Source organism: Phycomyces blakesleeanus (assembly GCF_001638985.1).
Source record: "Phycomyces blakesleeanus NRRL 1555(-) unplaced genomic scaffold PHYBLscaffold_6, whole genome shotgun sequence".
In the NCBI taxonomy this organism is placed as follows: domain Eukaryota; kingdom Fungi; phylum Mucoromycota; class Mucoromycetes; order Mucorales; family Phycomycetaceae; genus Phycomyces; species Phycomyces blakesleeanus.
The window spans coordinates 1,523,983-1,551,210 of record NW_017265139.1 but is presented as its reverse complement, the minus strand read 5'-3'; the positions used below and the strand labels follow the sequence as shown (position 1 = coordinate 1,551,210).

Below are 27,228 nucleotides of genomic sequence, written 5' to 3'. Positions count from 1 at the left end.
GTCTACATCTCAAGCTAATTTTGGAAAGATAATATAGAATACAAAAATCTTGGTCTTTATCCTCATATGATACCAGGATAAATGAATACATTAGTTCTTATGTGTAAGTATCGTGTCTCATTACGGGATCCAGAAAAGACCTGGCTTAATCGATGGCGCCTAATTATCAAGAAATCGGCGATTAGTAAACACAGCTTTTGAGCATATCTGTCAACTTTGCTTCATTTTTTTTTAAAAAAAGAGAGCAACTTGAAGGACTGACAATGCATATTTGGATAAGATAGTAAGAAAAAAAAGACATCTACATTATGAAATAATTTTGAAGCAATCAATTATGCAAGAAACAAATATTGACGGTGGTTTGAAATTAAAAGACTATATTTTGTCTAAAACAATGTAAATACTTGACATTAAGTGTTTAAGAGATTATCGAGACTGCAGGAGAAAGTGGTTCATTTCCTTTCTGATCGTCATGAATATATAGAATACCCCTCTGATTTACAGAATCAATTCTTTGGGATAGCCTCATTTATTACTACTATTATTATTATTATTGTATGCAAAGTAATTGGAAACAGTTTCTCGATGAATATTGTGCATTAATACTCGACTCAAAATAAATAATGGTACCCTATGTAAATCTCATAAAGAATAATAACTATTTTTATAATTCCAAATGAAACAGATGTGGTGTGAGCAATCAGACCAGAAAATACAATGTAACATTGTTGGACAACGCGTTCCTTTAATTTTCTTTTATTTCTGTAACATGCCACGATCCACTCCAAAGGAGCAAAAAGTACTACCCTCCTCGTTACGCGCTTACACCTTTCGGCTTTGATTGCTCATATCTTCCGTAAGCCAATTCTTCTTCTATTTTGTTTAATTCGATTGCAAAACACAATTGTACCTTGTAAAGTGTTTCCTAGACATTTCTTTTTATGAATATGATATAGAGTTACAGAACAAATAAATATATACACAAAGAATAGTAACAACAATAATAAAAAGAGGTACCCTAAATTTCCATAGATATACCTGCTCTTTATAATGTGATTATAAAAGATAGATATTAATATGGCTGACTATTAAAGGTCCTTGGAGATATTGGATCGATGTTTTGGTAGGACGGGGGTTCCTGGTCTAACAGAAATATTTAAAGAAAAAAAAAGGCCTGGAATGATCTGTATTGATTATTATATGGTTAAAAGGAGCTTATAGTATTGATTTTCACCATAAAATCTGTCGTTAAAATAAGGAGATAAAGTAGATTGAACACAAGAAACGCGTTTTCTTAGTACCAAACCTAACTTTGACTCAAGGTTTTGTGAATTTTTTTTATAGACCAATTAGAGTTTTTAGTTTTTCTTTTTCTTTTCCAATCTCAAATTGTATTTAGTTGAGTGAACCAGTAATTAGTGTAGATTAGCACTCGTGGTGTAGAATCTTATGCCAAAATAATTAATTATAATATATAATAATTTATGTAATATGGGTTTGTAGACATCAATAGATGAAATAAGAGTAAAGAATAAAAGAAGTCTTTAAATAATCACAAAGATGTTGTAACTAGTTAAAAAAAAAGGTCTAGATTAGATGAGTAGTATTCAAATACAGACATAAAAATATAAAGATATCAAGCGAAAGATGGTAAGTGTCCTGCAGCATCCGTTTCATTTGTAGTAGTAGTAGTTGTTGTTGTTGGTTTTTTCCCTTATTGTTTGGCTGGAGCAAGGCCAATAGTATAATCCTCAAAATTAAACACGGTAATAAAATGTCGAAGGAACAAGTTGCCAATAATGGGATACGAGTCATCGTTGGTCTCAATTATGAGCTGGCAAGTCGAGCCTAAGCGAGTAACCATTTTATTGACTGGCACCTCTAGTGTTACATTGAGGTTCTTTGACTGCTTTACTGTAGTAAACTGTGAACCAGGGAAGATGATCCGGAATGGACGCGTGTTACCAAGGTAGGAACAGTCCACATTATAAACGGTATCATTCTTTATAGCGTCTGGTGCAAGGCTTTGTACGACTTTGTCGGCAAGATCGGTTGGGAGAACCAAGGCGTCAGTTCCTGTATCAAACAAGAAGGGTAATGATGTGTCTTCCTCGGCTTCGATGTAATTGCTTCCAACCTCAATCTGAGAAGCCAGGGAGAACCAGTTGTTGAAGTAGACGTAGCCATTAGGTGCTTGGAACTGTGCAACATCTATATAGGTGATTCGAGAAGCTGCTCTTTCTTGATCGACGGCTCCGAAAATGATCTCGCCGCTCCAGGCTGACTCTTTTGCTTGACCGAGAAAGACCGAAAAGAGAGGTTCGGGAATAAGACCTCTTGCATACAATTCCATGGGGATAGTTAAGAATGTTTCGTTTCGGTTATTTGACAAGGTAGATGAGCCAGGTAATCCAGCACCGAACACTCCATCCAGTAAAATGTCGCTTGTCTGGTCGGCAAGGGAGCCTGTTTGATCGTTTACAAGGAATAGAAATTGGTTATCCAGGGTGAAATTTCCGACCGTGATAGTGTCGTTGAAATAAGAGCCATTAACTTGGGCTGTTAAGTAGCCGGCTTGATAATCGAGTCTGGTGTGGACATAAGTAGAAGATTCGCTTGGGTTAAATCTTCGATCTGATGGACAGCCGGCCTTAGGGGTGCAAATAGAGGAGGGAACCCAGGTGTCTGAGCTGCCGGTGTCGAGCACTAAAAGGAATTCTTTTGGTGGTGTTCCAACCGAAACGCTAATGGCATATTCTTGAAGGGCTTTGTTTTCAAGAAGGGGTACTAATCCAGAGACGTTTTTCTGGGTTGCGTGAGATTTGTTCTTACTCCATCTCTTGGTCAAGGTATTGGTAGAATGTGTTCTACGGGAGAGTGGGAACTTGAGGGGACTAGATAGTGCTTGGGCTTGGCTCAAGAGACAAGATAACCCCAGAGAAAGTATAGATAATTTAATAACCAAAGGCTTTAACATTTAGGGTAATAAAAAAATGTGTGATTTAAAGCAAATAACAGGACAGAAACCAGACCAAGATGAAACAAAAAAAAATTAAAAAAAAGGTGTTGTATTTTGTAGAGAAAGTAAGGGTTGTATTTTGGAGGAGGAGGAAAAAAAAGGGTTTTTCTTTAATTCCTTTTAGTTTTATATAAATATTGATGTACAGGTCAGTGTAAAATAAATAAATAATAAAAATAATAATAATCTACACTGATGATTTTCTGACTGGGCTATACTATTGCAAGGTCGTGTAACGGGGCCTATGACGGTGGTGGGGCGTATGTGTACGAGTGGGCCATTCAATTTCTATGTAACTTCCTATTCTTGTACATGCTTTCTTATTGATTCACAAACGTGTCCAAGGACTGAACCTTGCCTATATCATCAAATGGGGAACCAATGTATTATCTGGCTGCAATAGTCAGTATATATATATATATATACATACATACAATAATTATATTTATAGATTCTTCAATAATTCACACACAGTATGGCGATGTTCCCTTGCCTTTCACACTTGCTATCAAAACTGTCTCAAAAATGGGTGATTTGGCTATAATTGAAAGTAGTACCTGGCTCAAAGGTTTCAAAAAAAATAGCCTATTACTATCTATCTATATATCTATCTATATACTTTACTTATTTCTCCAATAACCTGTTACATTTGGCTTGTTGTCTATCAGATACTGTTGGTTGAGTTTGTATTTGCTAAATATACACCCATCAAAAAAGAGGTCATTCAACCCTCTTATGCCTTGAGCCACCTACGAACAAAATGATGCAGACGTAAATAGATACATGTGCACAAATAACGAATTCATATTTCATTCATTTAACACCACGGGAAAACGCTCAAGAAAAACCAAAAAAAAAAAAAAGACGAATGACTGACTGATCATAGACGCTAGATCAAATAAAGAAAATCACACTTGTCTTTCTGAGATTACCTCTATAAATTACACAGAGCTTTAGAACAGTAAAAATACAGCCTCTTTTACTTTACTTGTGGCGTATCTCACAGCAGCTTTGGCTTTACCATGCTTTAATAAATGTGTGTGTGCGTGTGTGTATTTATGTATTTATGAAAAGGGAGAACCAACACAACAACAAATAAAAGAGGGGCGGGGGGCTAGAGGAGAAAATGATATGTAACCACAGTATCATTTTTGTGATATTTATAAAAAGAAGCGCTGTTTGCATTGGATATATTTACCACGCCGCCTTATTATTATTGGTTAACTTTAAAAAGGAAAATAAAAAAAAAGACAGGGAATCACTACCTTTGGACACGTACCTTTTTTATTTTTAATTTTCTCTACACCTCTTCTTTTTGTCCTGTGTATTATAACCTTCATCTGCTCATCATGGCCCTGAACATCTCTGATCCCGAACTTAACCAAGTGTATGAGGATGTTCGGGATGACAAGACAGAAACAAACTGGTCCTTCTTTACCTTTGCAGATGGAAAGCCTGACCGTCTCATTGTTGCTGGTTTTGGTTCAGGTGGACTCGAGGAATTCACAAAGGAATTGAAGCCTGAAATTGCTGGCTGGGGTTACTTGAGAATCAACTTGAGTAATGATGAGTAAGTACTTTGAATGGAAATACATATATTTCATGCATGCAGTTTCTTTTTTCTAATGATTGCACACGAATATGTTGTCTATTTATTTTACCAGGTATTCTCAACGTATCAAGTTTGTACTAGTACCCTGGTGTGGTGAGTCAGTGAGTGTAATGCGCAAGGCCAAGCTTGGAATTCAAATGTCGGATGTAAAGAACATCATCCGTAATTTCCACATTGAAGTTCCTGCATCGCATGTTCATGATCTCGATGAAAAGGAAGTTTTGACAAGACTTAGACGTGCAGGAGGTGCCAACTATGACAGACAGTCGAGTAACTATTAAAACAAAACAAAACAACCAATACCAACCCCAAATCATACATACGCACACACACGATCTTAGAATCAATAGATTTTCATTCTCTTCTTAATTGAAGATTCTTTCTGTACTATTAGTATTTTTCGGTTTTTGGTTTTGTAAATAGTACAATTGTATGCAAAAGAGGTCTGTGCACAGAATACGAAAATAGACGAACAAAAGATAGAGAGTAGAGCGATCTGTGTACCTGCACCAGAAATGAACCTCTTTTAAAATGATCCATAGTGGTTTCATATTTGAACGTAGTTTATGATTTATGTTACAGTCGTACACATATTCTATAGAAACCATACGTATTTTCAGAAAATTGAGCGGATTTTGACACCATTTTAGTTAAAGTGTTTCCACCAAATAAAATCTAATTTTACTTTATTTTGATAATTTCGTAAGTTGTAACTTGACTAGTATGCCTTTAATAATCTTCGTTTACAGATATTTAAGAATCTCATTTTATTTCAAAATCTTATTTACTGTCATTCTATGAAAAATAAAGCTGTTTATAAAAACAAGGTCGTGTCATTTGATCCAATATTTGACTTTATGCGTGGCTATACCTCAAGTATATCACCTTCATCAACAGTCATGACATATTCCCAGTAGTTTAATCTGCGTATGCTCATTCACCCTAGAGGATAATGTCGATGCAAACATACAACATAAATAAATATATAGAAATCTGAATACATTTTAGAGACAATGTTCAATAATTTTCTTGCATTTATTTAATTTCACATTGAACACAGTGGAAAGTGTGTTTTATAACCCTGTATTATCATGGCCTGTCAATAAATATAAGCAGCATAAATTAATTGGTCAATTACCATACTCTAGAAAATATAATTGTAAACAGACATTTAAGAAATTCGTTATCATGACAAGTGTTGATGTACCCTGTGGCATGATAAGTTATCTAGTTCTATTGGGCGTTTGTTTTATTGTATTTCATACAGCATAATATACAATGTTTGTTGTTAGCCAATGTTCATTTTGATAAAATTGGTCAAGGGTGAGATGAAGAAAAGCAACTATAACCAATATAACCTCAATAACCATTCCATTTAGGTCACCTCTCTCTCTACCTACACTTTGTTGACCACCTTTCATCCCATCTATATAATCTTTACAAATAATCGAGCCGAATTTGGCCGTTTTCATAGAAATACGACAAATGCAAAGGAGAAAAAGAAGAAAAAGAAATGCGACAAATGAAAATTTTTAAATATGACAAGTGAAAATTGTTAAAAGCGACAAGTCAAACTGCAAAAAAAAACGACAGGCCAAATTTACTAGTGACAATTTGATATGGAAACAATGTATATGTTTTCTGTAGAACATTTGGAATATATATATATCAACACCTTCTTTTTTTGTTTTGTTGTGTTTTGTTTTGTTTTTCTTTCTTTCTTTTTTGCTTTACTCGCGATCGCCGATCATCTCCTACAATTCAAAAAAGTATTATTATTATTATTATTATTATCCTTGTCCATATTCTTTTCTTTTTTCTTTTATTACCTCTGCAGCATCATGGCTCATGCCACCAGGACCAGCACCCTGGCTCTTGTTCTTTGAGATACCAGAAACGATATCATCTACACGCAAAAGCAGACATGCAGACTAGAAAATAAAAAATAAAAATTATTAACACATTCACAACGTTTTAATTATTATTCTCATTGTTATTTTACTATTTTAACTTACCTCAATAGCAGTCTTGATGGTCTGGATCTTGACTGCACTGGGTTCCCAGATGCCATAATCCTTCATGTCTACTACCTTTCCAGACTCGCCATCAACACCAAATGAGTGTTCTCCGTTGGCGTGCTTGGCTCTAAGTTGGGTCAAAACCTTGATGGCATTGGCACCACAGTTCTGGATTAAAGTACGGGGAATAACCTCCATAGCTTCAGCAGCAGACCGGTAAGGCCACTGTTCAACACCCTCCAAGGTCTTGGCCTTCTCCTCAAGTCTGACGGATACTGCCATCTCTGTTGCTCCACCACCTGGTGCAAGCTTTGCGTTGAAGAAAACGTTGCGTGCAACGCACATGGCATCCTGGAGGTTGCGCTCAACTTCATTAATAATATCTTTGCTGGGACCACGGAGGATAATGGAGCAAGCCTTAGGATCCTTGCACTTGGTAAGGAAAGTGAAGTACCTAAAGCCAGACAATAAATAATAATAATAATAAAAGAAATTTAAGAATTGGTCAAATAAGCTCAGTTGCAATAAACTATAAGCTATAAACTTACTCATCTCCGATCTTGTCGATGTAGAACAGACCACAGTGGGTACCGACATCAGTATCTCTAAGGTCGTCAACACGGTTCACAATGGTGGCACCAACAGCACGAGCAATACGGTTGTTGTCGGTCTTGCGGACACGACGAATGGCGGTAATGTTGTTCTTAACAAAGTAGTGCTGGGCAAGGTCTGCCGAGGAGAATGGGTTATTAATTAAAACACACATCAAAAACACGCTTAATATTTACCAGAAACACCCTTCTCGGTGAACACAATATCAGGCTTCAATTCAATAATCTTATCGCACATAGCCTTGATCTGCTCCTCTTCAATCTGAAGGATACGGTTCCAGTCTGCCTCCTTGGAGATCTCAATGTTGGTCTGGGATTCACCCTTCTTGTACTCAAGAGGACAATCGAGGAGGATAATGCGAGGGTTCTCGATCTTACGACGCATCTTGGGGTGAGTGACATCCTTGTTGAGGATAATACCGTCCAAAACCTCGGACTGCTCAATTTCACCACCTGGAATCTTTGTGAATAATAAAATATTTAAGGCATGTTTAGTTAACAGTCCTCCAATCCCCCAACTTGCAAAACCCCATTTTGGATATTCACTTTTTCTCTGTTATTATTATTATATTTTTTTCACAGCAATAAAACAACAGTTACCTTTTCAACACGAGCATAACGCTTGATATCAACCTCGGTTCTACCGGTACCCTCTTCCTCTCGTGCAACAGTACGAACAGCATCCAAAGCAAGCTTGCACATCAAGTCACTCCAGGTGTTTACGAATTTGGTACCGATGGAAGACTTGATCAGAGCCAACATCTCTGCATTGTTGGTCACATCCACAGGCTTAGAGATCTCCTCAACAATCTTCAATGCGTCTTCAAGAGCCTTCTTGTAGGCGCTGATGATCACAATAGGGTGAATGTTGTTCTTGATGTGGGGAAGAGCTTGTGCAAGCACCTCACCGGCTAATAGTAAGGAACAGCACGCGTCAGAAAAAAACCAAAAGAAGCAACCGACGACATGGTACGTATACGCAGTTTTGATTTTTTTAAAAAAAAGTAAAGCTCCTAGTGTATTTACCAAGAATGATGACACTTGTGGTGCCATCACCGACTTCTTCATCTTGGGTTCTCGACAACTCGATCATGCTCTTGGCAGCAGGATGGTCGACCTCGATTTCACGCAAGATCGCGTTACCATCGTTTGTCAGTAAGATACCGCCCATAGGATCGAGAAGCATCTTGAGCATAGATCGAGGGCCAAGACATGTACGGATGACATCTGCAACGGTCTGATGAGATGTAATATGCGATGAGTAACAAAACCCGTCAAAGATTCATTTCATCTCATCTCATCATCTCTTAATCGTTCATACATTTTCTTTATTTTTACTTTATTTTATTTTTTACTTTCTCTTTCCCCTATTACCTTTGCAGCTGTGATGTTGGAGAGCTGGGCTTTACGTCCCGACTCTCTTTCCATGTTGGTGTCTTTTTTTTTTAGGAAAAAAAGAAAAGGAAAAAAATAGTAATAATAATGGTAAGGCAACATCCGTTGAACATCATCAATCTACTTTAAATAACTTTTTCTCTCTGAAATTAACTTACTCATAACAAGTACGGGTGCCTGCTGCATCTTGATGATTTTTTTTAAAGAGGCGGAGGGGAAAGGGAAAGGTAGGTTGGCAAAAGGAGGGGAAGCGCGCGTGCGTGCAGTAAAAATATAGACTTCACATATTTTTGACAGGCGAATCAAAACACGCTGCTTCGTTTTCCAACGCAATGACGTCGCAACAAGTGCACCTGCAAACCTCAATGTCCGCTTCTTGCCCTTTTTTTTATATTTTTTATTTTTATTAATATAAATATATTTATATATATATATATATAAAAATATATATATATATATTGCTTTCTGAATGCAAACGATCCGGGTCCTAGTAAGAACCTTCGAATTTTACTGTAACAATAGAATGATTTAATTATCCCCCAGCTAGTTGGTTTGGGAAACTATACCCATCCGAATACCAGGCACAATGTAGGAATGATGGTTTTGGATCAGATCGCCAACAAACTTGATCTTACCTGGACACAAAATCGTACCTTGAAAGCAACAATTTCCCAAACATCACTGGACATTGAAAACAAGGACAAATCTCGGACAAGAATTGATGTCACTTTACTTAAGCCTCGTTTACTAATGAATGTTAGTGGGCCGAGTGTATCCAAAGCTGGTATGCTACTTTGTTTCAAAAAAGATATTCAATTGCGTTCTATTCTAATGTCAATATTTGTCAAAGTACGTGAATTTTCAATCGACCACTCAAATATATATGTACTTCACGACGATCTTCAGAGACCTCTTGGCAAAGTGTCTATGAAATCGGGTGGATCAGCAAACGGGCACAATGGCATCAAATCTGTTATTCAGCATCTCTGTTCAGAAAACTTCAAGCGAGTACGTATTGGAATTGGAAGACCCCCTGATGATCCTAGTGACAGATCGCATGATGTGGTTGCAGACTTTGTTCTCAGCCGGTTCACTTCTTCTGAAATAAGCATACTCGAAAAAGATGTCTATCCTTTACTAGACATTGGTCCAGGTTTGGGTTTAGAAACTTTGTGTAGTAGAGGAGAATTGTGGAAGGCTCCTAAACCACCCAGACAAAAAAAACCAAAGATTAATTCCGCAGCTAATCCAAAATATACCAGTGGTTCAGACCAAAGTGATATTGAAGCAAAAACCACATAATTAATAGTATTCGCCTTATAAAAAAAATTAGAAGAATTATAATATTATCATGTATTGTATTTAGAGTGTAATAGAAGTATCTTTGACAAGGCATTTTTGAAAGCTGCTAATAAGAGCTGTTCGATTGAGGTTTTTTCCAATAAAAACCAATTTGTTTGTCCTGTCTTCATCTGCACGCCATGCTCTATCCTGTTGGCCATCGATCATCTGAATTACATTTTTTTTAACAAAAAAATAATAATATTTATACGTTAGGTTAAGACGTCGTAGGTTGTATATTAAAAAGCACATACCATATGAACACCTTGAAATACATAGCGGTCCTCTTCTCCGTGCACATTCAAAATACCCTTCATACGATAGATATCTTTTCCCATGGAAGCAAGTACACTCTGGATCCACCGGTTGAGAAGATCATAATCTACCTCACCAACCTCACAGATACCCACAGAAGTAATTTCTCCCTGATGGATCTAATTACAAGAGAATATACATACACGCATATATATATATATATAAGATTCGAATACTCTCGAATATATATAATTTAATATACACCTACATGTGGTTTGTGGCTGTGATCATCTGATTTTGTATTTAAAAACGCAGGTTCACGCTCAAGAACACGATCCAAATCAAATCCTCCAATAGCTAATATGTTGTTCAGGTCCACCTTTCCATAGACAGAGGGAATTATGGGCACATCGTTGATTCTTTTTATACGTTTCTCCAAGGTCTCGAGTTCAGTTTGTGTAATTAGATCGGTTTTGTTGAGTAAGACAACATCTGCAAATGCAATCTGTTGGTATGCTTCTTCTCTTTTCTCAACTGTTGCCCCCTCTTCTGTGTCTCCTAAACTAAGGGCGATGTGTTTGGCATCCACCATAGTCACAATAGCGTCAATCCTGAAAGCATCCTGGATCCGCTCGTCTGCAAAGAATGACTGAGCTACCGGTCCTGGATCCGCCATTCCGGTTGTTTCAATCAATACCATGTCAAACTGGCCTTTACGTTCATCGATCAGCTGGTGTAATATACGTATAAGATCCCCTCTGACCTAAATTATCGATAATAAGTTGAAACAAGTATTAGGTTTCTAGACTTATAACCAATATATTTATATCATTCTATTCGGTCTTACCTTGCAGCACAAGCTAAAGACAAAAGATATATATTTGTTTTTGTTAATAAATACGAGTATTCAATGCATTTGAATAGATGATCATTTTACACTAAATCACTCACCAGCCATTTTGGGTCTCAAAGATTTCTTGTCCAGCATCAACCACAAGGGAATCGTCCACAGATACCTCCCCAAATTCGTTTTCTATAACAGCTACTCTTTTTCCATGTTGACTGTTCTTGAGGATATAGTTGAGTAAAGTTGTCTACATAAAATAAATAAGGAAGAATGTCAATGTTTCCTTTTTCGCTATACATACACAAGTCTTGTACCTTTCCACTTCCTAAGAAGCCAGTGAGAACAGTTACAGGAATGCGGGAATCGGCCATGAGAAAGAAGGTGAATGGTATTGCGAGATTTTCATTGAACAAAAAAAAATAAAAGAATAAGAATAACCTGGTTTTGCGATTTCTTTTGGAACTCAAGGGAAATAGGAGATTAGAGTTCTGCCAATAAAGATGAAGCACCGGAAAATATTGATGATTCAAACTAGTTATTTCAGAATTACCTCTTTCTTTAAATATAGATATATATATATAATCTTTCTCCCTCTTCCCCTTTTATTCTTTATTTCCTATGATATTTATATTACACTTCAAATAGGAACCCAGTTTGTAAGTTGAGCTGACCTGCTATGAAGAGTTTGTTATAAGGGACTACAATAATTATATTGTGTGTTTTTCTTGTAATTGGTCTACTATACCACAACATAGTTATCAATGTATTAAATATCATGAAACAGATGTAGATCTGATGCTTTGACATGAAGAAGTCTGGCGTTAAACGTGGCGTATAATAAGTGGTGTAACAAAACCAATATTTTACCCAGAAAACGCCTACTTGCAAACCCAAAAAGCAAGATTCCTTCTTATATGTGCAAGCTACGACTGGTTCCGATATCGTTGCGCTCAGTTTGTTGCAATGATATTTAATGGATCTTCTTTCAAAAGAAAAAAGAAATAAACAAGAAAATTAACATGAGTGAATTAGTATATTTGTCTAAAGTGCGTGTGTGTACAACATAGAGATAAACCTAATGAAATACTTTGACTAGACATCTAACTGATCTTATTCCAGAAATTAAATAGAGCGATGGGTTAAACGCTTAAGCCAGCTGTTTTTGCTTTACATAGTTTTGTCATATTCTCTATGCATAGTACAGTTTCTGATTTACTGACTAAAGAATTATCCGCCTGTCATTAATAATCAATCAATGGACGGCATATATATTCCTAGCCGGCCTAGGCACTGAACCCCGCTCTGTCTTTGCCCAACAAGAAAAACAAAATACAAGTCAGATATCTGGCCTATAAGAAGAGAAACACGTCTCAGTGCTCTATTTATCGCGTCTTTTCTCGGTTTATATTTTTCTTTTCTCACTTTAAAATATACTCATATATCAAACATGTGTCAATTCTGTGGTGTTGACCCTGTATTTGCTGCCAGTTTCGAAACTGAAGACAACAACAGCAACGACAAAACACCTACCCAAGAAACCACTCAACAGCACACCAATGCTCCTAGCTTTTTCCGGTTGAAGAAATCTAACAAGCGTTACACTGGCCTGACAACCCAGCAGCTTACCACATTTGCCTCTTCTCTGTCTCCGGGCGCCCAGGTTGTTATGGCACACCACGGAGAGCCTTATCAAAAGGCAACCAAGAGATGGACTAAAGCTGCTGAAAAACAGCCTCTGGCTGTAGTTATGGTGGCCAATGCAGAGGATGTTTCAAAGACGGTAAAGAATATTTTCTATAGTTGATTAGCATTATTATATAAACATAGATCATAGATCCACTGGCAGCTAATGATTTAATGCTTGCTTTAATCAGATCATCATGGCCAAGAGTCACTCTGTACCATTTACTGTTAAGTGTGGTGGACACTCCCCAGGTGGTCAATCCAGTGTCGACAATGGTATTGTGATTGATTTGGGATTAATGAAGCAGGTGACTGTCAATCCAGATAACAAGACTATTATTGCTGGCGGTGGATGTCTTAGTGGTGATATTGTAAAAGCAGCAGCAGAATATGGCCTTGCTAGTGGTAAGTTGAAGGGAGATTTTGAGTGCATAGTTTATCATTACGGTTTTACCTATTATTTATTACTTGCCTTGATTTTTATTCAATTTTATTGTATGTAGTCGTTGGATCTTCATCCCACGTTGGTATTGGTGGGTTCTTACTTCATGGTGGTTACGGTCAACTTGCAGGAGAATATGGGTATGTCATAAAATGAAACAGCGCATTTTAGCAGGATACTAATAAAATTTTATTTTTATTTTATTTGCTTTACTAAAATAGTTTGGGAGTCGACAATATCGTGGGAACAGAAGTAGTTACAGCCAGCGGTGAGATTGTTTGGGCAAGCGAGGATTCCAACTCTGATTTGTTCTGGGCTATCCGTGGTGCTGGTAATCGATTTGGTGTTGTCACAAAGGTAAATAAAAAAAATAATAAAGCCAGCAAAATAAGATCCAAGTAATTGACATACATTGTAGTTTGTGCTGAAAGTACATAAGATTTCTGACACTGTCTGGAGTGGTGTACTTTCCTACACTGGGGACAAACTTGAAGCTCTGGTCAAGGCTATAAACACATGGTATGACAAGAAGGACCCCAAGGCAGCCTTCATCATGGTCTTATCAAAAGGAGCAGATGGTAAGCCAGGTGTGGTAATCTTGCCATTCTACAATGGTACTCAAGAGCAAGGAGAGGCAAGCTTTGCGGATTTCTTGGCCATCGAACCTGCTGTCCGAGACACATCATCCATGCCTTATTGGAAGTCATGCACACTTGGAGACGAGCCAGGAACATACACAACTGATTTCATTCGCTTTGAGTCCGCAAATACTAAGCCTCACATTGACTACAAGCACTTTAAGCATTTGCTTGACTTGTTGGAGCAGTTGTATAAGACTGTTCCTACATCAGACAAGTCAAATATTGTTTTTGCAGCTTTCCAACCCGATGCTGTCGAAAAATACAAACGAACAGACATGGCATTCTGCTGGCGCGATACCAATTTTGATGTTGGTATTGGAGCACGCTGGCAAGATCCTAACCAGGCAGAGGAGATGCGCAAATGGGGTGCTAAGCTTCAACAGGCTGTGCTTGAGAATGGAAACAGCGAGAGACTGTATAGCAACCACGCTGATTTTGAAGGACCCTCTTCAAAGGAGTTTGGCATCAACTACCTCAAGCTTTGTGAATTGAAGCAAAAGTGGGATCCCGAGGGTGTTTTTAAGAGCATTGTCAATTAATTAATTTAAGTATTTGTATATTGTACTGTATTAAATAAATCAGTAACCTGTAGTTCTGATCTTAACAAAAACGATTGATTTAAAAGTTTGAGGGCGTGATCTTGGAAGAGTCATATTGAATATATATTTATACAGATGAAGTACACTCCAATACAAGAAAATGGTTGATTTTCAAAAAAAAAATCTCAAGCATAGAGTGTTTCAGCAGTTTTAGATGTTTAGATTTTACTTTTGTGGTGATTTAATATTAAAAGTGACTGGATATCACTAATCTAAATTCGAGATACTTTCAATCTATAAACAACTAAGCATTACCATTAGTTGCTTATAGAATGCAAATTTAGATTCTCCACTTTTGCCTATGAATATTTCATAAGAAAATAAAATTAAGAGCAAAAGTAAATACGAAAGCTTTCTACAGTTTTATTTTCATGTTAATTATTATTGGCCTATGTATTTAGTACACCGCAAAAGTAAAACCTAAACATCTAAAACTACTCAAACACCCTATTGTATTTTTTTCAGGACACGCCATTTTGCCCTGAAGGATTAGAGAAAGACAGCAGGCCCTGGACAGGTACTATATTTTCAGTAATTATTTGCCAACTTTGAATAAACTATTCACACAAAGTTATAAGGATAATCTCACTAAATCTATCAGAGATTCTGGGAAAAAGAAGGTCAAGAGGTCCGATGGTCAAGGCTGGATCTTCCATTCTATGGGTTTATTTCCTCGCTGTTAGGATAAATAACTACTTCTTTAAACATTCTAAAGTCAATTTCGTGTGAATTTAATTGGAGGAAACGTGTAAAACTGTATCTACGGGTATGTATATAGTTTGTTCACACCCAATGTAGAGCCACCATTCTGCTTATAATTATTTTAATCAGCAGGATTGTATTTTATATTACAAGAATAGAATTAATATTAATAGCCTTGGGAGCAATAAAGCTCAAGTATTTAGCTCTAGCAAGTATCCTAGTTTTCCGAGACTTTATACTAAAAAAAAACTATTTTTTCAAATAATTGCAGACGCTAGCAACCAGATTTCCCAAGTATGTTTTGAAGGGGTTTGCGCGCTATTCTACTAGACGTTTTGATGACTGCCTTGTAGGTCGCCCTATTTAATAAACAAATATCTATATGTCCATATACAGTACGACATCATTTTGGCAAAAGGTGTATATGGGATGGGACTATTTATTTTTGTACAAAAAAAAATTTGCCACAAAATCAATTCCTAAAACAAAGAGGTTTGCAATATCCTAAAAAGAAAAAGAAAACCCCCATTCCATCAATGGTCTGAGTTGAGGTTTCTCCGTTGTCGTAGTACCACTTAAAAAAAAAAGGGGGGAGGGAGAAAGAGAGAAAGAGAGATAAGAGCGCTGTCATATACATATACGATTGCTTTTATTTTTCTTCTTTTTTCTTCTTAGCTTATCATACCCAATAGCAGGCGAATAAGCACTATTTATTTTTATATTTTATTTTTGGGTATGGGAAGAGATGGATAAAAGATTGATTATCGGCAGTCTAAACTCATCAAGCAAATACTCAAAGGAAATAATACCAATTCTATTCAAATCGTACTTCCCCTTATTTACCTATATTTACATTTTCTACTTTGCTTTGTTTATCTGTCTGCACCTTTAATCGATATTTTCTTACCACCAATTACCATGATTCCTGTTAATTTACCAGACTTTCCTATCTAAAAAAAAATCGCAACCCAATTGAATATCAATTCCAACAACATCCTCCACATTAATTAATAAGCTATATACACAAAAAAACCAAAAACCAAATAATAGTAATAATATATATGGTGAAACGTGTTACTAACAGAGAGAAAAAAAAATTATCTACAATTAAAGTTCTCAGAGACTAAGCATCCCCGCTGATTCGGAGGGTCAACTCCAATACTCGCGCGTATAGAGATGAATATATACACAGGCAGATCGTAAAAATATAAAGCTCTATTTATTTCTATGGAAACAAAACGAAGAGCAGTTCCTAGTAGTAATTTCTGTAATGACTTTTTGGCTCGGCTGGACAGTAAGTGTACCTGACTTGATTAAGTATAATAATGCTGTGTACATCATCATCAGCATATCATTTAAAGCAAAAGCATGTGCTGGGATGTGCGAGGGTATTCCAATCTACATTGAATTTAATTATAAGCCACTCATAGATCGATTGAGATTTTCATTATTTTCATTATTATTTTGTATTTTGTATTTTATAATGTACGACACTTTTTTGAAATTTTATAATATTCTTGAACGAATCAAAAATTAAGTTTTGATTATTTCGCTTTACTTTTTTCAGAAATATTAAAGGTTTATGTTCAGAATTCTTACTTGTAGAACTTAAAAGCATCAGAGAAGAGCAGTGTACTATTTTACATAGGTTAGAGTAGTAATAAAGATGCAATGGTCTAGTTAAATATAGAGCCCATATATCGCGTTCCGATATACAATGAAGGCACAATCGCCATTCACCCACCGCTGATACAGTGCCCAACATGATCTGTGTGTTCTATATGTTCTATATGTTCTATGAACAAGGATGCTATATCCAACAGTACCATTAATCTGCTATATCTAAAACCCTTTATGCCAGGATATCAGTGTAACCAAAATTTCGGTCGAAACTTATTGATGTCTAAGCTAGAAAGAATCATACTCTTGATGGTAGCTCCTTATTATATATCTATCACAATATCAAAATGTTTTCAGAAAATTATCTGTTTTCTCGAATACCTATAGTTTGGCTTTAGCACGGCCACCCCTCGCACAATCAGGACCAACACACCGACATCAGCTTGTTGTACGTCATTGACTGCGCAATTAAAAAATATCCGGAAAGTACACTTTCGGCTGGTTTTTGGTAATTTTTTTTTGTATTGAATCATATAGCAACCATCATTATATCAAAAACTAGAACAATAGAAGCGGAGGTAGCTCTTGCTCACCTATATCAACCACATTTTTTCCTGTTTCTTAAGTCTTTCAATAAACAATTCTTGATGAAACTTTTCGGTTACTAAAGAATATTATTTTTTAAAAGTGACACCAAAACCGCTGACTAAATTTCAATGCAGCTTTTGTTTCTTGTCTTTTGCAAATCTTTTTACAGTATGAAGCCGAGTATAAAGCCTATTGCGCCTTTAATGTTGGGTAATTTCATCTCCCTAAAAGCCTTGCTCTAATATTCGTTAATAGAAGTGTAAACTCTTTGTCTGTATTTGTAAAGGAGCTTTTATCCAGAGGATATCACGATTGGCTGAAAATGGTCTACAGTTTTTTTTTTTAAAAATAAATAAAAATAAAAATAAAAACTAAAAAAAAACTTGGATTCAACAGGAAAAGTCTTATTCCAGAATTATTTGATCTTTTTTCTTTGCTATTTCTTGAATAGGATCAATAATTGACTTTCTAATTAACACATCAAAGGATGTCTTTCGAAACGAAAATATCTTGATATCAGGCTTAATGTATTGACGTTGGAAGAAGTTAAGTAGTGATATAGACCTATATATATAGATTCCGGGAGAAAGGGGCTATATTTACTGCCAGAGTTGAATACAACACCAAGGATCACCATTTACCAGAGTCAACTTGATATACTAGAGAATTTGTGCTGGAGAGCAAAGATTGAGCCAAGCAAAGTTTAAATACAAGCGATACAAAGATACCCATAGTGGTCTTTGGGTAGCAAATTTTTGAGAAAAAAAAGAGCATTTGTTAAGCTAAAAATAAAATCAAATCAAATCAAATACATACGGCGTTACGGGAGCCTTTTGGCGCACATTAAAGGGAAGAGATGTTGAAGGTTAACTGGTTGTAGTAATTATTGATGAGCACTTGATAACTAAAAGCTGCAACCCAAAATATAAGAATAGATCATTGAATGATATTTCGACGCGTGGCTTTGGTGTTTTGGTTAGCAAGGATTGTAGTACACCTACAGCATGATATAAATGCTTCCAAATAATAATAATGAATGTTGCTCACTATCTGGAAAGAGCAAAGACAAACCAAAAAGCGCTCTTCCAAATAAATTGAATCGCAGTATTGTACGTTGAATCCATTTTTGGGTGTTAGAGTTTTTTTTTTTTCTCGAGGTAAATTGTCCATTTTGAAATCCTTATTTGGATAAAACCAAAAAAAAAAAGAAACTAATTTTTCCCTTTGTCTGAATTTTATTTTCATTTCATCTAAAAATGGTAAGAAAATCAACCAAAAATAAATATGTAACAATGTCCGAATTTTTTTTTAAAGTATAAAATACCGTGATACAGTGATACAGTGATACAGTGATCAATAAGGCCCGCTCTAGAATCTCCAATGAAAATCCACACCAAGTTAGGGATTAAGGAAAGAAGAAATCCCGCGAATGAGTCATAGAAAGGACCTAATCTTTAGCCTATCAAAAACAAATATTAATATTTTTTTGGTATATAACCAGTACCATCTCTCACCTCCCCTTTGTTCTCTAACTTTCTTGAAAGGTTTTTTTTTTCCCTTCTTCTGCTTCTTCCCTTTGCTCTTATTATTTTATTATTATTTGTCTATTTGTGTGTGTAGATTCCTATTGCTCACACACTTCTTGACTTTGTTTACCTTTTAACTTTTCATACCTCCCCTTTAATTATTTATATATTTCCCACACCTTACATTTATTATATTTTTTCCAACATGGCTTCCTTCACCGCTTAAGCGCCCTTCGTACATTCGTACGATTTATTTACATTCGATTCAACCACAACCCTACCCCAGAAATATTTTACACTTCGCCACCATGGCCTTCGATCATTCTTTAAGATGTTCAAAATCTCGCAAACTCAACAAAAAGACGTGCAAATCTCGAAAACCAAAACTCAGTTCCCCCTCTTGAACAAAAGTATCTAAACATAAACAACCCAGTACAACCAACCATGTCTGCCGCACCCGCGTTCTCACACACCGCCGAATCAAAACCAACCATGGACGAAACCGTCTTCCAACAACTCTTTGAATCCTTTGCCACCCCGCAAGATATGGCAATGTCAGACAACACCGTCTTTGACGAGTGGCTTGTCCACCCATCACTCCCCTCTCCAAACACAAGTGAGCATTCCAGCCCTGAAATTGCTACTCCTCTCGATGCCTTTCTCAGATCACCACCGTTTGATAACAAGGACAACATCTGCCTCGAAAACGCTGGCTTTGGTCTTGATCTGGACATGTCAGACATCCTCAACTCACCCTTGTTCGATGTCGCCTCGCCTGATCTTTCGTTCCAAACTAGCCCTATCGTAGACCCAGTTGTAGTCCATCACCAACAAAGTCAGCAATCCGCGCCAGCTCCCGTGTCTATTTCAACCAGCACTGCTCAGCAGGTTAGTCATTTGTTCTCAGATCTTGGCGGTCTTCCCGCTGCCTTGGCTGCACTGGCTGCTGCAAACCCTCCTCCTGGTGTACCCCAGACCCCTGTGGTTGTGGCTACTTCTGCTGTTTCTCCTTCTCCTTCTCCTGTGTTCAAATCACAAACCAAGCGTGCCAGAGACTCGATTGATGAAGACCTTGGCCAGTTCTCTCCTTGTGAAGCCGCCCTCAAGCGCCAGAAGAACACCGATGCTGCTCGTAGATCCCGACTCAAGAAAGTCATGAAGATGGAGTCCCTTGAAATCCGTGTGTCTGATCTTGAAAAGATCAACACCAGCCTACTCTTGCGCGTGGCTGTATTGGATTCTGAGAAATCCAACCTGCAGATTAAGGAATCTTCCTATGAAAGCCGTATCAAGGTTTTGGAAGCCCAACTTGCCGAAGCCCACAAAGCATTGGCCGGCAGAACCATTTAAATAACAACAATAATAATAATTACAATAATTTCTTTTTGTTTTGTTTTGTTTTACACATACATTTATTTATCCATCTACTATTTAGCTCTTTATACATCTTCCTTTTCTATTTTACTTTGAAGCATAGCAATTATAATTTTATATATATATATATTTACATTTTCATCAAGTTTTTCTTTTAGTTTCCTTTAATTCAATCTCTTTTTGTCTCTAATTTATCTTGCAATAAAATCACATATATTTTGCCTGTAAATACTATATACAAATATATATATATATATATATATATATATATTTGAGAATGGAATAAAGTAGTGATATTAGCTATCGTTATTATTGGTGCGTCGTCTTTTTTTTCGCTTTATATAAAGTATGCATGTATAAAACAATTCAAAGAAGCAGATTTTTTTTTGATTGTTTATTTATTATTAATATTAATACAGGAGAAATAATTCCCCTTTAATTTCAACACTAATATTAATAATAATTTTTAATATAAAAAGTAAATAAATTATAATAGATAATTATATTTAAGATGTTGAAAATGATGACCCAGAGGCTAAATATTGTGCACAAAATCTCGTCCAATTTAAGGCTTTACACAACAAAGCCAACATTTCAGGTTAGATATTTACAAAGATACATAGTCCATGTATTGATTAATGTATTTCTTTAATGATAGCAATAATACTAAACTTTAACAACAAATAATAGCAATTAGGTATATCAAATACACTATGTTCGAGGTTAAATTCAGAATTCCACATTGAATCCCCCACAAAGGCCCAGTCATTGTTCATTCCGCCAATCCTTAAAGGTCAAGATCTCTTTATTCGAGATCGTACCGGAACTGGAAAGACTTTCGGAATCGCACTTGCACTCTCCTCATTCGACAAGCCAACCCCTCCAAGAAAAAGTATACAGTCACTTTACATCGTACCCAATCAGGAATTGGCTGTTCAGATCGGCTCATGGCTGCAGCGTCTTCTCCCAGATGCCCCGACATCTTCTCCTGTGGAGTCAAATGTCTTCCAAACCTCAAAAACAATGGTTGGAACACCTGGACATCTACTCGATCTCATTCAACAAGGCCGGTTAAACATCGATGAATTAAACTCAATTATACTGGACGAGGCAGATCAAGCATTACGCCTTCCAAAACGTTTTGCTTCCTTGCGCGATCAACAGCGGCGCGCACAGCATCCAAAACCTGCCCAGATCTTGATCGAATCCATATTTGATAATCTTCCTAGACATTCAGAGAAACCGCAATTGGTTGTGTCATCGGCCACCTTGAACCGACCTATCCGTCATTGGCTCAAGCAAAGACAATGGATGTACAATCCCCTCTTTGTCGACATTACAGAAGGGACACAGTTGGATGACGATGCTGATAGCCCCAATGTAAATCACCATTGTTTGCTTCTTTCCGACGACACAATTCGAAACATTAAGCCCTATGAAGAGGATTCCGAACCTGTTGAAGTAGAACGATCTGTAGTTGACTTTGAGGACACCGACGACCGTGTGCTAGAGAACCTTGCTATACTCAAGCAAGTCGAGAACGTTCGTCACGGGATACTTTTTGTTGGTGCATTTACCAGCACTGCTGATATTAAGCGTCGGTTGGAAGTACACAATGTAGAAAGCAAAGACATCAGAGACTATGTTCCTGGTCAGCCCATTTCTCCAAATACACTGTGGATTGCAAACGAATTCAGTGCACGCGGAATGGACATCCCAGACGTCTCTCATGTGTTTATTCTTGGAAGACCGTCTTCTGTAGCAGCCTATCTTCACATGGCTGGACGCACAGGTCGTCTTACTCCAAAGGGATTTGGCCAAGGCAAAGTGTTTAGTATTGTGCGTGATAGTGGACGCACAGAATCTAGCATGCAAACGATGTACAATCTTATGAATGTACCTGTAAAGCAGTATGAACATATTGAATAAACCTTCTTTTTCTTTTTGGTTGTTTATCATCTTACAATAGCAATGCTTTAAATATTTTGATGCAAACAATACAGAAATTGATTATGTAGATAATCTCTAAGTTTTGTTTTACTCGTCTCCTTTGGGAGAATGAGCCAGATAAACACTTATACTGACTTGGACGATACCGAATAGAGATGTACAAGATTAAGCAGTGTGTCTCTTATTATTATTACATAGATATAATAATGATCTGATACTATTAAACTCTTGTAATTATAGTCCATACATTTTTCTTTCAAAGAGACCAAATAGCTTGTGATGAATTCAGGTCAATCTTGGCGGATGTCTTATTAATCGCATCTTCCGATATTCGTATTATTATCATTATTACTGTACAGCAAAAGAAAATTATAGCGACAGACAAAACATTTTTATGTATTCCGATCCTTATTAGTGTTTTTTTTTGTCAAAATTTTCCTATCTATTGGGTAAATGTAAAGGATAGCTTTTTGTAACAACTAAAGATGATAAGTCAAAACGAAATGAGGATGGTCGGTCAAGAGTATTTATGTACTCTAAAGTCCAGAATTAATTTTCTGGTCAGTCTACACATGTATATATTTGAAGCACGGATCAAGGATCAGATTGATAAGACTATGGCGCCTGAACATAAAATGCAGTAATTATTTGATACTAGTTTATATACAATGACTTTAATTATTACAGCATTGGATATATATATATATATATATATATGTGAGTATAAGTAGTAGTAATACTAATAGTAGCAGTGGAGTGAAAAGAAAAAGGTGTCGAAAATGATTGAATTATAAAAAGTGATACCCAAAACAAATTATCTCGAATATCTAATTATTCAGATTATTCCAGAAATAGGGATCGAATTCCTTGTTTGATGGAACAGTGACTGCCGGAATACCGAAAAGTTAGTCAACATCTTTGAAAGATTTGGCACTCCAAAGACACTTTCTTTTTTAGTGTGCTTATCACTAAAAAAAAATCATACAGAGATACTAGTTAGTTTTGCCAATTATTTCTGGTACTCAATGAACTGTTAATTGATGAGAGCCCAATATCTCTCTCTCTCTCTCTTTATAGCTATTCATCTATTTATTGCACAAATCCTTATGTATTCATGCCTTAAAGTACAACCCGCCCAGTCCACAACTTAGACTGATCTTTGGTGCTTTTTGTTGGTTGATTAGGATGAATAGATTTCTATTTTAGTCATTAGTTAGTGGCCTTTGACTTTGCGCATACGGTCTCCGACTGCATTTCCTACATTCGATGTCAGTGGCAGTTTGTATCCCCCGCCAAGTAAGATCTGATGTGAGGGAACGGAAAAAGAGAGTAAGAAAAGACAAGTGGAATTATATGTAGATTTTTATCTCTTTAAAGTAGTACCTTTTGTTTCCCCAAAGCCATATAGTACACTAGGGTCAGATAAAGGACAACTCTTAATATCGATGTAGAGAATGAAAGAAAAAAAAAAGTGCATTGATTTCCAAAAAGCTTTAGGAAATCTTAAAAAGCTAAATGAGTCGATCAGTCAGTCCTGTGGCTTGGTGATGTGACTCAGAGCATCCATTAAGCTAAAAACCGACTTTTTTGCGCATTTCTTCTCGTCAAACCAATATCCTTTACTACCTTTGATGGCTTCTGGTAAAGAACACACATACACATAAGCATATACTTTTGCTCTCTCTCTCTATAGCAATTATATTGCTTTTATATATCTATATATCTCTAATCCTAACACACTATTCCAGAAAAACTTACCGTGCTCCTCGTCGGTGCTGGCGGCCGTGAACACGCTATTGCATGGAAGCTCGCCCAGTCCGAGAAGGTCTCTCACATCTATGTTGCTCCTGGTACGCCTTATACCTTACACACCCACCCACACAATTTTCATCGTATTTTATCCAACACACTCACTTAAACCTACTTCAATATTAGGTAACGGTGGCACTTCCCTCGGAAGTAAAGTAACCAACGTTGCTATTGGTGTCTGCGACTTTGCAAAGTTAACCGAATTCGCTGTTAAGAACAAGGTAACTATCGATCAAGCAATTAAAACCTATATCAAGACAGACTCATTAACACATAACTGGGAATCTTATTTTCTATTGTAGGTTGATCTTGTTATTCCTGGTCCCGAACAGCCTTTGGTAGAAGGTATTCATACCGCATTCAAGAAGGGTGAGTCCAAAAAGTCCAAAAAGTCATATAATACAGAGAAAGAAGAAGAAGAAGAAAAACCTTAAAAGTAAATAAAAAACTCAATCATTATTCTACAAAATGTTTAGTTGGCATTCCTTGTTTCGGTCCTTCAGCCAAGGCTGCCTTAATGGAAGGCTCCAAGACCTTCTCCAAGGACTTTATGAAGAAGCACAACATTCCCACAGCTGCATATGAAGTAAGTCTGCAAAAAAGGAAACCCGCTCCTTATTCAGCGCACCTTTTTTTTTTTATAAATATATTTTTAACTCATCCAACAATATTTATTTTTTTACTTTGTCTAGAATTTCACTGACTTTGAAAAGGCTGCTGCCTATGTAAAGTCTGTTAAGCACAACGTTGTTCTCAAGGCTTCTGGTTTGGCTGGTGGTAAGGGTGTCCTTATCCCTGCAAACAAGGAAGAAGCTCTTGCCGGCCTCAAGTCAATTATGGTTGACAAGGAGTTTGGTGCTGCTGGTAACGAGGTTGTGGTAGAAGAGTGTCTGGAGGGTGAAGAACTTTCGGTGTTGGCCTTCTCTGACGGCTACACTGTTATTGCTCTTCCTCCTGCCCAGGATCACAAGCGTGCCCTTGATGGTGACAAGGGTCCCAACACTGGTGGTATGGGCTGTTATGCTCCCACTCCTATTGGTACCAAGTCCCTTATTGATCAAATCAAGCGTACCATTCTCCAGCCCACCGTTGATGGCATGCGCAGAGATGGTAATTATCACATACACACACACTTATATACTAGATTATAAAAAATATTTTCTCATATGTTAAATTGCATTGTATAGGCTTCCCATTTGTCGGTATGCTTTTCACTGGTATTATGTTGACTGCCTCTGGCCCCAAGGTCCTTGAGTACAATGTCCGTTTTGGTGACCCTGAGACTGAGGTCGTCTTGCCTTTGTTGAGTGATGATACCGATCTCGCTGAAGTTATGATGGTAAATATCTACGCTTATCATATATCTTTGTTAAGATAATATAATAATTTTTTTTGTAATAGGCTTGTGTTGAGGGTCGTCTTGATGCAGTTTCCATTACTATCAAGCATGCATTTGCTGCCACTGTTATTATTGCTGCTGGTGGTTATCCTGGTAGCTATCCCAAGGGTCAAGAGATCAACATTGGCACCCTCCCCAAGGGTAAGTCTCTTTCATTGATAGAAGCAATTTGCTATCAACCATATATATATAAAGTCACGAAATAACAATTATTGAATGTTTGTCCTTTTTATATACACTAGATGTCACCGTTTTCCATGCTGGCACCGAATCCAAGAACAATAAGCTCTTCACTGCCGGTGGTCGCGTTCTTGCTGTGTCTGCTGTATCCTCTAGCCTTAGCGAGGCTGTAGATCTCGCCTATGCAGGTGTCAACTCGATCAAGTTTGACAAGATGCACTATCGCAAGGACATCGCACACCGCGCCTTTGGTTACGCCGATAAGTTGGCCAAGGAAGTCGGTCTGTCTTACGCTGCTGCTGGTGTAGACATTGATGCTGGTAACCTCTTGGTCCAGAAGATCAAACCTTTAGTCAAGTCTACCAAGCGTGTTGGCGCTGATTCGGATATCGGCGGCTTCGGCGGCCTCTTTGACCTCAAGGCTGCTGGTTTCCACGATCCCATCCTCGTTTCTGCTACTGACGGTATCGGAACCAAGCTCAAGGTTGCCCAGATTTGCAACATTCACAACACCGTCGGTATTGATCTTGTGGCCATGAACGTCAACGATCTGATTGTCCAGGGTGCCGAGCCCTTCTTCTTCTTGGATTACTTCGCGTGCGGAAAACTCGAGGTGGATGTTGCTACTGACTTTGTTGCTGGTGTTGTCGAGGGATGTCTTCAATCTGGCGCTGCATTGGTCGGCGGTGAGACTGCTGAAATGCCCGGTCTTTACGCTGTAGGCGATTATGATGGCGCAGGTTTTACTGTTGGTGCTGTTGAGCGCAGTAAGATCCTTCCTCGTATGGATACCATCCGTGCCGGTGATGTTGTTCTCGGCCTGGCTTCATCTGGTGTTCACTCCAACGGTTTCTCTCTTGTACGTAAGATTGTTGATTCCCAGCCTGGTTTGACCTACCACTCCACCTGTCCCTGGGACAAGGCCAAGACTCTCGGTGAGGCTCTCTTGACTCCCACTCGTATCTACGTTAAGCAATTATTACCAGTTGTACGCAACGAGCTCGTCAAGGCTATGGCACATATCACTGGCGGCGGCTTCCTTGACAATATTCCCCGTGTCATGCCCGAGGATCTTGCTGTAGTAGTCGATGCTGCTTCCTACGAACTTCCTCCTATCTTCAAGTGGCTCAAGCAGGCCGGTAACCTCTCACCTTATGAGATGTCGCGTACTTTCAACTGCGGTATTGGTATGGTAATTGTCGCCGACCGTGCCTCTGTGCCTGAGATCACCCGCCTGTTGGAAGAATCCAACGAGAAGGTTGTTGAGCTCGGTCGTGTTGTCACCAAGGCTGAGTTGGGTGGAAAGGAGGTTGAGGTCCGCAACACCGAGGGTTGGTAAAAAAAAAAATACCAAAAAAAAGATGATGATTATAAAGAAGAGATTAATATTTATTCTTTGAGATATAAAGATAAATAAATGTAAATAGTAACATAGAAAAAAATATATATACGACGATGATGACAAGGATTTCTTACAAACAAAATCGAGAAGATGTATATTAAAGAGCATGAACCATAGAGTTATCTATCAACTAAAAGATTATACCTTTATTTACCTATTTTGGAGTGAGAGACCTAAAACAACAAAAAAACAAAAAACAAAAAACAAAAAAATAA

General features: G+C 37.3%; 9 protein-coding genes across 9 annotated transcripts; 6 read left to right on the top strand and 3 right to left on the bottom strand.

Moving 5' to 3' along the window:
• Positions 1 to 1,726: 1,726 nt before the first annotated feature.
• On the bottom strand, positions 1,727 to 2,764 carry PHYBLDRAFT_4394 (hypothetical protein; the record flags this gene model as incomplete). Its single annotated transcript, XM_018440184.1, has 1 exon — positions 1,727 to 2,764. A coding segment is annotated over one exon (1,038 nt), but the record flags the coding sequence as incomplete, so codon positions are not given.
• A 1,552-nt stretch (positions 2,765 to 4,316) lies between these two features.
• Positions 4,317 to 5,026, top strand: PHYBLDRAFT_132281 (hypothetical protein). Its single transcript, XM_018429482.1, has 2 exons — positions 4,317 to 4,589; positions 4,684 to 5,026. The coding sequence occupies exons 1-2, from the start codon at positions 4,369 to 4,371 to the stop codon at positions 4,910 to 4,912; spliced, it is 450 nt and encodes a 149-aa protein (XP_018294262.1). The 5' UTR covers positions 4,317 to 4,368; the 3' UTR covers positions 4,913 to 5,026.
• A 1,116-nt stretch (positions 5,027 to 6,142) lies between these two features.
• PHYBLDRAFT_123512 (hypothetical protein) lies at positions 6,143 to 8,871 on the bottom strand. Its single transcript, XM_018428934.1, has 9 exons — positions 8,814 to 8,871; positions 8,635 to 8,696; positions 8,287 to 8,497; positions 7,861 to 8,171; positions 7,438 to 7,720; positions 7,198 to 7,378; positions 6,647 to 7,103; positions 6,461 to 6,562; positions 6,143 to 6,385 (listed from the first exon to the last, which is right to left on the bottom strand). Exons 1-9 carry the CDS (start codon positions 8,839 to 8,841, stop codon positions 6,362 to 6,364), a joined length of 1,659 nt encoding a protein of 552 aa, XP_018294261.1. The 5' UTR covers positions 8,842 to 8,871; the 3' UTR covers positions 6,143 to 6,361.
• Positions 8,872 to 9,198: 327 nt separating this feature from the next.
• PHYBLDRAFT_102790 (hypothetical protein) lies at positions 9,199 to 9,696 on the top strand (the record flags this gene model as incomplete). Its single annotated transcript, XM_018427739.1, has 2 exons — positions 9,199 to 9,439; positions 9,506 to 9,696. Coding segments are annotated over 2 exons (432 nt in total), but the record flags the coding sequence as incomplete, so codon positions are not given.
• Positions 9,697 to 10,017: 321 nt separating this feature from the next.
• Positions 10,018 to 11,469, bottom strand: PHYBLDRAFT_109910 (hypothetical protein; the record flags this gene model as incomplete). Its single annotated transcript, XM_018428142.1, has 6 exons — positions 10,018 to 10,164; positions 10,251 to 10,430; positions 10,514 to 11,014; positions 11,099 to 11,111; positions 11,203 to 11,345; positions 11,413 to 11,469. 6 exons carry the CDS (start codon positions 11,467 to 11,469, stop codon positions 10,018 to 10,020), a joined length of 1,041 nt encoding a protein of 346 aa, XP_018294259.1.
• Positions 11,470 to 12,492: 1,023 nt separating this feature from the next.
• Positions 12,493 to 14,474, top strand: PHYBLDRAFT_76025 (hypothetical protein). Its single transcript, XM_018443114.1, has 5 exons — positions 12,493 to 12,878; positions 12,973 to 13,186; positions 13,285 to 13,363; positions 13,445 to 13,580; positions 13,642 to 14,474. The coding sequence occupies exons 1-5, from the start codon at positions 12,546 to 12,548 to the stop codon at positions 14,401 to 14,403; spliced, it is 1,524 nt and encodes a 507-aa protein (XP_018294258.1). The 5' UTR covers positions 12,493 to 12,545; the 3' UTR covers positions 14,404 to 14,474.
• A 4,444-nt stretch (positions 14,475 to 18,918) lies between these two features.
• On the top strand, positions 18,919 to 20,506 carry PHYBLDRAFT_76024 (basic-leucine zipper transcription factor). The gene has a single exon (XM_018443113.1). The coding sequence runs from the start codon at positions 19,344 to 19,346 to the stop codon at positions 20,247 to 20,249; it is 906 nt and encodes a 301-aa protein (XP_018294257.1). The 5' UTR covers positions 18,919 to 19,343; the 3' UTR covers positions 20,250 to 20,506.
• Positions 20,507 to 20,784: 278 nt separating this feature from the next.
• Positions 20,785 to 22,202, top strand: PHYBLDRAFT_143200 (hypothetical protein; the record flags this gene model as incomplete). Its single annotated transcript, XM_018430949.1, has 2 exons — positions 20,785 to 20,871; positions 20,964 to 22,202. The coding sequence occupies 2 exons, from the start codon at positions 20,785 to 20,787 to the stop codon at positions 22,200 to 22,202; spliced, it is 1,326 nt and encodes a 441-aa protein (XP_018294256.1).
• A 524-nt stretch (positions 22,203 to 22,726) lies between these two features.
• On the top strand, positions 22,727 to 27,066 carry PHYBLDRAFT_177210 (hypothetical protein; the record flags this gene model as incomplete). Its single annotated transcript, XM_018437863.1, has 9 exons — positions 22,727 to 22,739; positions 23,972 to 24,073; positions 24,159 to 24,253; positions 24,335 to 24,401; positions 24,509 to 24,618; positions 24,725 to 25,142; positions 25,220 to 25,371; positions 25,434 to 25,572; positions 25,674 to 27,066. 9 exons carry the CDS (start codon positions 22,727 to 22,729, stop codon positions 26,948 to 26,950), a joined length of 2,373 nt encoding a protein of 790 aa, XP_018294255.1. The 3' UTR covers positions 26,951 to 27,066.
• Positions 27,067 to 27,228: the final 162 nt, after the last annotated feature.

Coding starts and splice junctions, on each gene's coding strand:
- PHYBLDRAFT_76024 (XM_018443113.1), top strand. CDS start 19,344: ATGTCTGCCGCACCCGCGTTCTCACACACCGCCGAATCAAAACCAACC.
- PHYBLDRAFT_132281 (XM_018429482.1), top strand. CDS start 4,369: ATGGCCCTGAACATCTCTGATCCCGAACTTAACCAAGTGTATGAGGAT. Junction 4,590..4,683: donor ATCAACTTGAGTAATGATGA/GTAAGTACTTTG, acceptor TTATTTTACCAG/GTATTCTCAACGTATCAAGT.
- PHYBLDRAFT_76025 (XM_018443114.1), top strand. CDS start 12,546: ATGTGTCAATTCTGTGGTGTTGACCCTGTATTTGCTGCCAGTTTCGAA. Junction 13,364..13,444: donor CAACTTGCAGGAGAATATGG/GTATGTCATAAA, acceptor TTACTAAAATAG/TTTGGGAGTCGACAATATCG. Junction 13,581..13,641: donor GATTTGGTGTTGTCACAAAG/GTAAATAAAAAA, acceptor CATACATTGTAG/TTTGTGCTGAAAGTACATAA.
- PHYBLDRAFT_123512 (XM_018428934.1), bottom strand. CDS start 8,841: ATGCAGCAGGCACCCGTACTTGTTATGA. Junction 8,498..8,634: donor CCAACATCACAGCTGCAAAG/GTAATAGGGGAA, acceptor ACATCTCATCAG/ACCGTTGCAGATGTCATCCG. Junction 8,172..8,286: donor CACAAGTGTCATCATTCTTG/GTAAATACACTA, acceptor CCTTACTATTAG/CCGGTGAGGTGCTTGCACAA.